This window comes from Metarhizium album, assembly GCF_000804445.1.
Source record: "Metarhizium album ARSEF 1941 chromosome Unknown scaffold_2, whole genome shotgun sequence".
Lineage (NCBI taxonomy): Eukaryota > Fungi > Ascomycota > Sordariomycetes > Hypocreales > Clavicipitaceae > Metarhizium > Metarhizium album.
This window is the reverse complement of record NW_024467576.1, coordinates 2,198,152-2,210,547: the sequence shown is the minus strand read 5'-3', so window position 1 is coordinate 2,210,547 and position 12,396 is coordinate 2,198,152. Positions and strand designations below refer to the sequence as shown.

The 12,396-nt window shown below is 54.8% G+C and overlaps 2 protein-coding genes across 2 annotated transcripts; both read left to right on the top strand.

Moving 5' to 3' along the window:
- Nucleotides 1–1,050: 1,050 nt before the first annotated feature.
- Nucleotides 1,051–2,869, top strand: MAM_01763 (Cytochrome P450; the record flags this gene model as incomplete). The annotated part of the gene is made up of 5 exons (XM_040820562.1): nucleotides 1,051–1,122; nucleotides 1,187–1,337; nucleotides 1,397–1,474; nucleotides 1,542–1,793; nucleotides 1,857–2,869. The coding sequence occupies 5 exons, from the start codon at nucleotides 1,051–1,053 to the stop codon at nucleotides 2,867–2,869; spliced, it is 1,566 nt and encodes a 521-aa protein (XP_040682050.1).
- A 656-nt stretch (nucleotides 2,870–3,525) lies between these two features.
- Nucleotides 3,526–11,618, top strand: MAM_01762 (Amino acid adenylation; the record flags this gene model as incomplete). The annotated part of the gene is made up of 2 exons (XM_040820561.1): nucleotides 3,526–11,289; nucleotides 11,355–11,618. 2 exons carry the CDS (start codon nucleotides 3,526–3,528, stop codon nucleotides 11,616–11,618), a joined length of 8,028 nt encoding a protein of 2,675 aa, XP_040682049.1.
- Nucleotides 11,619–12,396: the final 778 nt, after the last annotated feature.

The following is a 12,396-nucleotide window of genomic DNA, read 5'->3' as shown; positions in this document are numbered from 1 at the left end:
CTCCCGAGTCTGGTCAATGGATCTACTTGAAATGAAGCCAAAAAGGACATTGGCTTTCGTTTATTAGCACGTGCCCGGGGTAAGCTTCAACATACCATCTTACTGGATAGGCAAATTGGTGACTGTGTTTATTGGCGGACGCGTGTTAGAACGGGTAGGCATTTCTTTGTTTACAGGCAACTCACGCTAATAGCTCTACCAGAAGAACATGACACAAATCTCTCCGTGTGTCTGGATGCATGGTTGACTCAGAATGCCGATGTTGTGGACAAAGATGAAGGAATCCCTTGGGACCCCACGGGCAAAATAAACGACACAGAGCATGGCAGAAACAATGTCTAGTCTGTCATTTGCCACAGTATTCCAGACCACAAGGGGCTTCCGTAATGCGCGGTAGGTTTTCTACCCATAGTACTCCGTACTCCGTATGTCTCAACGGGTCTGCCATAACGTTGATCCAAAAGAATCCGGCAAGACATTTCAGCCACGGCAACAAGGGACTGTCGCAGGCTGCAAGAGCGTACCCTTGTCTGCCTTTAACCGAGCCATGTATGAAGCCGCCCCGTAAGCACCAAAGGGTGCATGAGTCGCAGTAGGGCGAGTGTAAGGGAAAGTTTCCTCCGCTCGGTCAAACTGTCTCGTCACCTTCGAGACATCTCAGACTGGGCATTAATCCCGCACCCTGAGTTGCCTGGCCAGAGGTATTGCCCGATATTTCGGCAGCCAATCTTGGCCAACACTGACGACACTATCAGCAAACGCGGCTGGGACTCTTGCGCTGTTGACTTTCTTTTTTGGACTCAACGTTCGAAGCGGCTCTATGGGTCAATCCCACCCAGTCTTAATGCAACATCATCGTTTCAAGGACGAGGCGTTGCGCACCGCTTGCAAAGGCTACCCCAAGGGTGAAGATACTCATCACCCTCGCCCTGGAGCCAAGTCAGGTATATAAGGGATTCACCGTTCAGCCCGTGCCACAAGTCCATTCCGTCGAATGCGTACATTACTCAGTCAACTACGGAGTACTCGACGAATCCTTCACCACGCATCATGAGTACTGCAAGTGCTCCTCCTTCTGGGACAAGCCCATGGGGTCTGGTGTTGTGTCTGACGTTTCTCGCGGTACGTAGAATGGCCACTGCATGCTCAAGCAGCGGGTAGAACAATCAGCTGAGTATCAAGTCAGGCAGCAACCTTCTATGTCAAACAGTTTGTTTGGCATCCCCTGGCGCCGTATCCCGGGCCGCTGCTGGGACGCTGTTCAAATCTCTACGCTGCGTACCATGCCTGGCGAGGAACCGTGCATACGGATATGTACCGCTGTCATCGGAAATACGGTACGCCTTTGCAAGCACATCTCGAGCCAGGTGACGGGAAATGTTGACAACCAGAGCAGGGCCCATTGTGCGGTATGGGCCTTCACGAATTGTCGTAGACACCAACACCGCAGCCAAAGGTAGACAGATGACTCTCGGTACACGTCTCTGGGCGCACCACGTCCGTCACACCAAGTCGAAACCTAACACATGCCTGTGTGGTAGACATATACTCGCATGGCGCAAACGTGTCGAAAGCACCGGCATACAGCGTCCTATCGCACGGCGCTCCGAGCATCATCACCCTTCGCAACAAGGAGGAGCACTCGTGGCGACGGCGGGTCCTGAGCTTTGCGCTGTCTGATGCCACGATAACGTCATACGAGAGTACTATCCGCAAGCATCTCGACAGGCTATGCGGAATTCTGAGGGAGAGTATCCAAGTCGAAGAGGAGCCACTCGATATGTCCCGGCAATGTACGTGCCACCATGGCCTGCCTTGACAAACGTCTACTAACAGTGGCTCTCGTATGACAAAAGGCGACTATTACACCTTTGACGTCATGTCCGAGGTCATTTTCGGCATCGACCACAACGCCTTGCAGCAGTCTACGTATCGATATGCCGTCAAGGCACTGGCGGACTCCAACGTGCGACTCGGCGCCCTCTTTCAGGCTCCCTCCCTCGCCACGGCAAGGCTAGACAGGTATCTGTTTCCCACTGCGATCCAAGGCCGCCACAAGTTCGTTGGGTTTCTTGGCTCGCTGCTGCGGAAACGAGCAACGGCACCACGTCCGCAGGGTGGTGACGTGTTTTCCTTCCTGGAGACGGCCGAGGACACAGACGGAGGCAAGGCCTTGGACAAGTCGCAGATTCGGGCCGAGTGCGCTGCTTTGGTAGTTGCCGGGTCGGATACGTCTTCCACAACTCTGTCCGCAACCCTATTCTACCTGAGTAGGAATCCCAAGACGTACCGACGAGCCGCCGACGAAGTGAGAGCCTATTTCACTGCTGCCGAGGAGATATCCACCGGGCCACGGCTCAGCTCGTGCTTCTACCTCCGCAGCTGTGTCGACGAGGCCCTGCGCATGTCTCCTCCTGTTGGCGCTGCTCCGTGGAGAGAAGTAGGGACGGGAGGCATCCGGCTCGGATCGCTTGAGCTGCCGGCCGGCGTTGAAGTCGGAACTGGGATATACAGCCTCCATCACAACGAGACATACCACAGCGATCCCTTTGAGTATAAGCCAGAGCGGTGGATTGCTGACGAGGGCGGCTCAACGAAGGAGTCGGTTGAACTTTCCAGAAGCGCGTTTATCCCCTTCTCCCGGGGTCCAAGAAGCTGCGTCGGGAAAGGCTTCGCGTACCATCAGGTGACTCTGGCCTTGGCACGGATTCTCTGCGAATTCGACTTTTGCGCGGCTCAGGAGCCTGCGCCCAAGGGGAAGACCGGAGAGGGCGGCAGCCAGGGAACAGCTGAGTTCAGGTTACGAGACCACGTTACCGGAGCCAAGCAAGGCCCTGTCCTGCGGTTCCGTCTGCGTGGCCGACCTTGACGGTTGTCCAAGACATGTAATACCAGATGACCCAGATCTCAATAGACTAGTGTTTCCAGCAACCCGGTGTACCATGGTTCATGAAATTGCGTCGGTGCAGCGAGGACGCCGGGCGCAGTGGCGCTTGTGAAAAGCAACCATTGCACCGAATACTCATGCCAGCGAGATATTTCGGGACAAGAATGCGAAAGGGGAGCGTGAGAGCCGGGCGGGTTGTTGAAAACACGGGACATGCACTCGTCACTTACACGGCAGCGTGGGTTTTCCGTACCGCACACAACACCACCACTGCCCCCCTTTTGCCCCTTTGGTTTCCGGGAATGCACGTAGTTGCAGCAGTGGCTCACTTATGAGACACCTTCTCCCGATGTGGACGTCCTGTCTTTGTTACCCGTACACCCATGGTGGGAAAAGGTCCTGTATCTGAAGACAAGAGAATATAGCTAACCTTGCACGTCTCGTGTAGTTATTTGCCAACCTATGGCCAAGAAGCGGCCGACATCTTCTCTCCATCGGCAACCTGCCCCCATAGTTGTAGCAGAGACTTGAGCAGCCGTTGACGTTCAGGTTCATGTCTTGCTTGACCTGATGAGTTCATCGGCACAAGATATAATTTGTCTTCGTTCCGCAGTTCAATACGCATCTATTTGCTGAGCATGACGGCCGACAGTCTTCTCAGCATGGATGGACACCATCCGAAGGATGGAATCCGCCAAGTTTGGGCATTCAACAAGGCGCAGCCTCCTACAGTCGACGAATGCATCCACACCACCATCGCCTCGAGAAACGCCAGGCAGCCGGGCAAGGTAGTCGTTCAAGCGTGGGACGGACTGCTGACATTCAGCAGCCTGAATCAGCTCTCGGAAAGCTTAGCAGGTCACCTTGCTTCCCACGGCGTTGGCCCCGAGGTCATTGTCCCGGTATGTTTCGAGAAGTCCGTCTGGATCGTCGTGGCGATGCTGGGCGTGCTGAAGGCCGGCGGGGCTTTCACTCTCATCGACCCAGGCCTTCCCGAGGAACGGGTGCGAAGCATATGCCTGCAAATCCGAGCCAGGACGGCCGTCACATCCATCTCGTGCAGGACGTTGCTCGCGAGTTTGGCGGACAACATTGTGGCTGTTGACTCGACGCTCTCGGAGCGTAAATTTCCAACACTGCCCGTCTCGCCGTCCTCTCCGACGAATGCTGCCTATGTCATTTTCACCTCGGGCAGTTCTGGACAGCCCAAAGGCTGCGTCGTCGAGCACCGGGCGTTCTGCTCCGCGGCTCTCACCCATGGCTCCTTGCTCAACATGGACCGCGATACACGGTCTTTGCAGTTCAGTTCCTATGCCTTCGGCGTATGTCTGTTGGACGTGCTCGCCACCCTGATCGTTGGCGGCTGCGTCTGCATCCCGTCGGAAGAGGAACGCAGTGTCTCTCTGCTACCGGCAGCGATTCGCAAGCTCGACGCAAACTGGGCCTTGTTCACCCCGTCGACGCTGGCTCACCTCCGTCCGGAAGACGTGCCGAGTCTGCGGACCATCGTCCTGGGTGGCGAAGCTGTCCAGAAATCGCAGATTAAAGAGTGGTCCTCCCGGTTACACCTGAGATACGGCTATGGCTCCGCGGAAACATGCGTGGCCATGTCGTCACTGCAGTTGGGCCAGACTTCGGCTTCTAGCGACGTTGGACGTGTAGCCACCGGACGCTGCTGGATAGTTGATGAGGCGGACATCAACAGTTTAGTCCCCGTCGGGGTGCCTGGGGAGCTCGTATTCGAGGGGACGGCCACGGGGCGAGAATACCTCCATGACCCGGAGCAGACGTCTCGTGCCTTTATACCGGCGCCGTCTTGGAGAGCCTCGTTTGGCCCTTGTGAAGCTGCTTCCCGATTCTACAGGACGGGCGACCTGGCCGCGTTTAAGCCCGACGGATCGATCCAGCTTTTGGGAAGAAAGGATACGCAGGTCAAGATCAATGGCCAACGTATTGAGATTGGCGAGGTTGAACACCAAGCAAAGCTGTCGACCCCCATTATAAAGGACGTTGCTGTGGAATTTGCCGTGCTCAGCAGCAGCAGCAAGAAAAGTCCCGAGTTGGTAGGATTCCTTGTGCTGGAAGACGACGAGCCGGGAGACGAAGCCAACCCCAAGGCCACAAAGATGCGAGATGCCAGCGAAGCGAGCTATGATAACCGGGCCATTTCCGCCATCCAGGGAGTCCAGGCAAGGTTACAAAGAGTATTACCGCACTTCATGGTGCCGTCTGTACTCGTCATCTTACACAGTCTCCCGAAGACGCCAACGGGCAAAGTTTTCCGCAAGCAGCTCCGGGAGATTGCCTCGGCGATGCCGCCGCACCAGATAGCGAGGCTTCGCTCATTCGCGAGGGGGGACATACAGCCGCCGCGCACAGAGCAAGAGGCGTGCCTGAGGGATCTCTGGTCGCTTGCCTTGAACATGGATGCAGATGTCATCGGGGTTGACGACAACTTCTTTCTCCTGGGCGGCGACTCAAAGGCAGCGATACGACTGGTGGGAGCAGCCAGCAATATCGGGCTCACGATGGCTGTGGCGGATGTCTTTCGGAGACCAGTGCTATCAGCCATGGCCCAGATACAGTTTATCAGGACCAAGGAGGACCCAAGCGCACAGCATGTTGTGCCATTTTCGCTCCTGAGAGACGCCAGACCGGCCGCCGAGGTTTGCAAAGAACTCTCTGAACTCTGCTCCATAGACCAATCGCTCGTCGAAGATGCGTATCCTTGCACGCCAATGCAGGAGGGACTTCTGTCGCTCTCGTCGAAAGGCGTCGGCGACTATGTGCAGCAAATAGTGCTGGAAATGTGTGATGGGGTAGAGTTGGATACGTTTAGGACGGCATGGGAGCATGCATTTCGGTCAACAGCCATTCTCCGGACCAGAATTGTGCAGCATCACCAACACGGCCTCGTACAAGTCGTGTGTAAGGACACTATCGACTGGACGCGGCACAGCAACTTGGAAGACTACCTTGCCCGGGATAGAATGACGGTCATGACTTTGGGAAGCCGCCTTTCACGCTACGCTGTAGTTGGAGACGAGAAGACGGCTTCAAGGCGTTTTGTCTGGACTCTACACCACTCGATCCACGACGGATGGTCGCTTCCTCATGTGATCGACTTGGTTGCTGAGGCATACCGAAACAGGGGCCCCGTGAAGCGGCCAGAGTTCAACGTCTTTGTCAAACACGTCGTCGGCGAGCCGCGCGAGGAAGCCGAGGCCTACTGGCGATCGTACTTGGCAGACGGAGATTTCTCCCCTTTTCCCTGCCTGTCGCCATCAATGCGAGAGCCTGCGGCGAACTCGAGCCTGGAACTCAAGCATCGGGTCTCACTCGGGCGGAACACGCAGCTGACCGCGTCGACACTGATACGAGGAGCTTTGGCGATCCTCATAAGTCGCTACACCGCGTCCAAAGACGTCATATTCGGGGCCGTTTTGTCAGGCCGGAACGCCCCCGTCACGGGCATCGAGAACATCATCGGACCTACCATCGCAACGGTCCCCATAAGAGTAAGGTTAGAGCCAAATCAGTCCGTCCTGCATTATCTCCAGGCGGTGCAACAGCAGGCTACAGACATGATTCCATTCGAGCAGATGGGCTTGAAGCGAATTGCAAAGTCAAACGGCAACGGCCAGAGCGGCTGTGCCTTTCAGACATTGCTCGCGGTACAGCCAGAGAGCAGCATCAATAACGACGGCACCCTTGGACAATGGAGGTTATCCTCTGCTCAGCCATCCGTCACCACGTATGCTCTTGGGCTGGAGTGCTTCATAGGCAGGGGAGAAGTGGCCATCAAAGCCGTCTTTGACTCGGCGGTCCTGAGCGTGTGGCAAGCAGAGCACATGCTACGTCAGCTTGACCTTGTTTTGACGCAGCTAGAGAGCGCCTCGCCGGAACAGATGGTCAGCGAGATTGTCGCACTCACAGAAGAGGACGAGAAAACCGTCTGGGCGTGGAATCAAACGGTGCCCGGCGCGGTCGACCGCCTCCTACACGATCTCGTCCGCGAGCAAGCCTTGGCAACACCAGAAGCTCCAGCAGTGTGTGGCTTGGATGGCAGCTTTACGTTTGGAGAGTTGGATGAGATTTCCGCGCGCTTAGCAGCCCATCTTATCCAGCTTGGCGTCTCCCAGGGAACTTTCGTGCCTATCTGTTTTGAAAAGTCGGCATGGGCCGTGGTAGCGATGATGGGCGTTTTGAAAGCTGGAGGGGCATTTGTTCCTCTTGATCCCCAGCAGTCCGACGAAAATCGATTCCTCGTGTTGGGCAAGACGCAAGCTTGTGTTGTTCTGACATCCGAATCTTGCAGCAGCATCTCGTTGCCAACAGGTTGCACGGCCCTCGCCGTAACGGAGGATAATCTCCGTAGAGCACCGGAACTTGACAAAGGTGTTATCCCATCAACCACCAAGCCAGATTCTGTGGCATACGTTATATTCACGTCGGGGAGCATGGGTCAGCCTAAAGGCGTCGTCATCGAACACCGAGCCATTTCAAGTAGCTGTCTGCGCCACGGCCCCGTGTACGGCATTGCTCCGACATCCAGAGTTCTTCAGTTTGCCTCGTACACGTTTGACGCGTGTATCTTCGAAATCTTTATGACGCTTATCCATGGAGGATGTGTCTGCGTGCCATCAGAAGAACAGAGATTGGGGGACTTGACCAGCGCAATGGACGACATGTCAGTCAACACAGCGTTTCTTACTCCCACGGTGGCCCAGACTATCCAACCCGAGAGCGTCCCCGCTCTCCATACCTTGGTAATGGGGGGCGAAGCAGTCGCCAAAGCCGATTTCGATAGGTGGGATGGGTTGTCCAGGCGGTTCAACGGCTACGGTCCAACCGAGACGACGGTGATAACAGTTGTTGACTCGTATCGCAGAGACGCTGTCGGCAACAATAGGATCGGCAAGGCAGTTGGATGCGCCGCTTGGGTGGTTGATCCATGGGACCATCAGAGACTGGCGCCGCTTGGAGCCATTGGAGAGTTGCTTATTGAAGGTCCATCGCTGGCACGAGAATACCTCCAAGACACGCCCACGACAGCGGCGGCTTTCATCAGTGATCCTCCGTGGCTACTAGCAGGTTGTGGCGAGTCATCCGGCCGGAAGGGAAGGCTGTATAAGACTGGTGATTTGGTTCGCTACAACCACGACGGCAGCTTGAGCTTCATTGGCCGCAAGGACAGTCGCCTCAAGGTCGGCGGTCAATGGTTGGACGTTGCCAAGATGGAACACCAAGTGCGGAATTGCTTGCCATCAGGCACCAAGGCGGTTGTAGAGATGATAGAGCTGGCGGGCTCCAGGAATAAGAAGATGCTGGCCGTGTTTATACAGACATCCGGACAGGAAGACAGCGGCAACAAAGCAAACAGCACGGTGTTGGCGATGCTACCGGTGGCAGCCGGGATAGACGTATTGCGTCTTCAACCGGACTTGGAATCGGCCATTTCCCTGAGCGTCTGGGTCAATACGATTTCCATGGTCTACTTCGGCGTTGCTCGCTTTCCAGTCATGGCATCGGGGAAGACGGATCGAAAACGGCTCCGCGAGATGGCCTCGATGCTTTCGTCACAGAAACTCTCGGAGCTTCAAGCAGCGGCTGGTCAGGGGAGCCGGCGACCGCGAACAGAGATTGAGCGTCTCCTACAACATTCATGGGCTCAGGTACTCAACATCAAAGCCGACAGGATCGGTGTGGATGACAACTTTTTCCATCTTGGTGGCGATTCAGTCACCGCCATGCAGGTTTCTGCCATTGCCCGGGCCTCTCTAATAGATGTATCGACCGCGGACATCCTTCGTAGGAGAACGATAGCCAAGATAGCAGCCACTGCGAAAGATACACGGCAACTGTCAGTCATGGAACTCGACAAAGGTACGAAAGAGAATGACGCAGTGCCATTCGACTTGAGCCCTATTCAGCAGCTGTATGTGCAGCATGAGAGAAATCACATTGGGTCTTTCGACCAAAGCTTCTTCCTCCGGCTTTCAAGTCCGGTTCAATACCGGTGCCTCAAGAAAGCAATGGAGATGGTCGTGTTAAGACACCCTATGCTGCGAGCCCGGTTCAGCCAAACAAGCGCCGGTAAATGGGAACAACATGTTGTTGACGACCTCTCAAGTTCGTTGCATATATGTCTGAACAACGGTATGGACTCGTCGCCAACGGAATTCGAAAAGGCTTTGGCAATTCGTCGATGCCGTGAGACGCTCGACATCGAAAAAGGTCCGTTGGTCGCATCCGTGGTGTTCAACGATGCGGACGCCACGAGCATCTTCATCTCTGTACACCACTTAGTTATCGACTTGGTATCGTGGCGCATCCTTCTACGGGAGCTGGAGTGGCTACTCAGCTCCAATCACACCCCTTTGCCGCAAACGTTGAGTTTCCGAGCATGGTGCAAGTTGCAAGCGCAGTATTCCGCTCACAATCTAGAATCTGTCGCGCCGGCTCTGGATTCCACGTTGCCGCCACCGCTCTTGTCCTATTGGGGCGTCGACAAGGACTCGAATACCCAAGAAAAGACTGTGAAAAGGGGGTTCAAACTCGATGAATCAACAAGTACGGCGGTTCTCGGCCGCTGCAACAAGGCGTTCGCAACAAGGCCCGTCGAGTTGCTGATGTCAGCTCTTATCCATTCTTTCAGTGCCACATTTGCGGATCGTCCGCCGCCGACCGTCTTCAGTGAAGGCCATGGCCGCGAGACGTGGGATCGTGACATTGACATTTCGAGCACAATAGGCTGGTTCACGACGCTGTGGCCCGTCCAAGCGCACCATTCCGCTGACCAGAGCCTCCTCGACACCACTCGCCGGGTCAAGGACGCCATCAGGGGACTGTCTATGAATGGCTGGGCGTACTTTACGTCCAAATTCGCAAATGAAGAGAAGGCCAGGGTCAACGCTTCAGATTTTCCAGTTGAAGTCATATTCAATTTCGCCGGCTCTTTCCAACAATTTGAGCGAAGCGAATCGGTCTTTGATCCTTTGCCAATTCCAGACGAAAGTCACCCGTCTGCCTTCTCGGAGCTAAAGCGGTTCGCACTGTTCGATATTGCTGCCTCCATAAACAAGGAGTGCTTGAATGTAGACTTTGTTTATAGCGCTGAGTCACGTCATCAGGATAGAATCCTCGACTGGGTAGAGCAGTATCAAGCCGAATTACAGCAACTCGTGGATAGTCTCGGCGACAGACCTTCGGAGTGGACACTGTCTGACTTCCCGATGGCTTTCAAGTCATATGATGCCATAGACTGGTTCCGAAATTGCCTGCTGCCGCAACTAGGTATCCTCGACACTGGCGACATCGAGGATATCTACCCCTGCTCACCGATGCAAGAAAGAATATTGAAGGCTCAGGCTCAGGACGCTCATCGGTCTCGAATTGCCTTTGACATCGAGATCACGGCAAGCAGTGGCAGTGACGACATCGACCTGACAAGGGTCGAGCAGGCATGGCGGGCTGTTGTGCAAAGACACGCTCTCCTACGTGCCCTGCTCGTAGACGGCATGCCAGGAAGTGGTAGAAGCATCAGTATTGTCCTCCGGAACCCAGTAATCAGCATATCCTACATCCGGGCCCAGGACAAGGCTCTGCAGCGGATAGACGGGCCGCCGCCGATTCCTTACAAGCGAAAGTGGCTGCAACATCACCTGACTGTGTGCCGCGTCCATGAGAAGCACCTCATTCTTCACTTTGACATGAACCACGCTATCTTGGATGGCCATTCGGCATTCAAAGTCTTGATAAATGACTTTCGGCGGGCATACGCCGGACGTCTTGACACGACGGGCGCCCCGTACTCTCGATTTGTCCAGTACATCGAACAGCAGCCATGGGAAGCCAATCACGCATACTGGACGAAGTACCTGCATACTGCAGAGCCTTGTCTGATTTTCAACCCTTCCGATGCCAAACGCAGCAGGAGCGATAGCATAGTGTACATCCCGGGCCTCGATGCCGGCATGATCAACTCATTCTGCACGAGATGGGAATTGACAAAAGCTACCATAGTCCAGGCGGCCTGGGCAATGGTGTTGAAGATGTACACGGGGGCTCCAGCATCCTGTTTCGGCATGTTCACCTCGGGACGGGATGCGCCTATCGAAGATGCAGATCAAATATTCGGACCTTTGATGTGTTTGATGCCTCGTCGCATACGACTTGATGGACGCCGCTCAGTCGTCGAGACTCTGAGGGGGATCCACGAGGACTACGTCAGAAGCCTTCCATATCAGACGCATCCCGTAGCGGACATGTGGCAGGCCTTCGACATTGATCCACCCGGGCTGTTCAATACCAGCTTTTCCTACCAAAGGGGCAAGATTGATGACGTTGAGGTCGAGTTTGGACACGCTTGTCGCTTCGGAGAGATTCGAACGTACTCAGGGGTATGTCACGCTCTGGGATAAGTAAGTATCTGAAGCACACAAAGCTAACACATGGAACATTCCAGTCCGATATTGTGATCCAAGCGAGGGATAATGGCACAGCCTCCACCATCGTCTTGTTCCTCCGGCCAGATTTTATTTCCGACTCTGAGGCGACGACACTTGCCAGCGCTTTTAGTATCGCAATTCGCTGCATCATCTCAGATCCAGACAGAGCAATGGACGACATCGATTTGAAGAGAGAGACTGGTATTCAACGCCTGACGGCTTTGTTTCAAGATGCTGAAAATGAGGAGAGAAACAAAGGGAGCGTGAGTTTGTGCCCATAAATTTATACAATATCGAGTAATGAAGCTCTTTTCAATTCCTCCTCCAATTACTTTCTGACTCCCTTGAGTATTCCTTGGAACCCTAACAAGACCATGTTATTCACTATAAATCTTTCCATCATTACGCACGCCTTGTATGCTAAGATGTGTTCCGAGAGTAACAGTAAACCCTCACCCAGACTATTTCTTGTGCAAAAGGGATCCGACAAAGGCGGATGTCACTTACAGAAATAAACGTCGCTAAAGTCGTCTTTGGGTACAGATCAAGATTGCATTGACGCAACCTTACACTGGAGGAGTGTGCGGCGAGAGGGTGGCAACATTCAAGGGACGTGGAAGGGATGAGGAGAGGCATCAACAATGGATGCTGCTGTTGGCAAGTGCCTGCCTGATTTGCATTGCGCCTGCCCGCCCAACGTCGCAACCAACCGCAACGGACATGTGATGGCTGGGTTGAACCCTGCCGATGCGCTTTGGGAAATTCCTTGTTCCATCATCACAACGCGCCTACTGGTCCGTGCCAGGTTCTACTGACGACCCTTGAGGCTTCGAGTCGAGTCGGCCCCTCCGATAACCGCCTGCTCCATGCCCTCTCGTGCCATCAGTCAGACATCTTGGGGCCAGTGCTGAAGAGAGCCTTTGGGCTAGACGGTGGCCATGAGGCTAGACCGGGCGCAGAGCAGAGGAAGATGGGATCGTAATGATGCCCAGGCACCAGTTGACCGCTAGGCTATTGCAGCAAGCAAGAGGGAACGTTCAGCAATTGTTACCTGTGCCC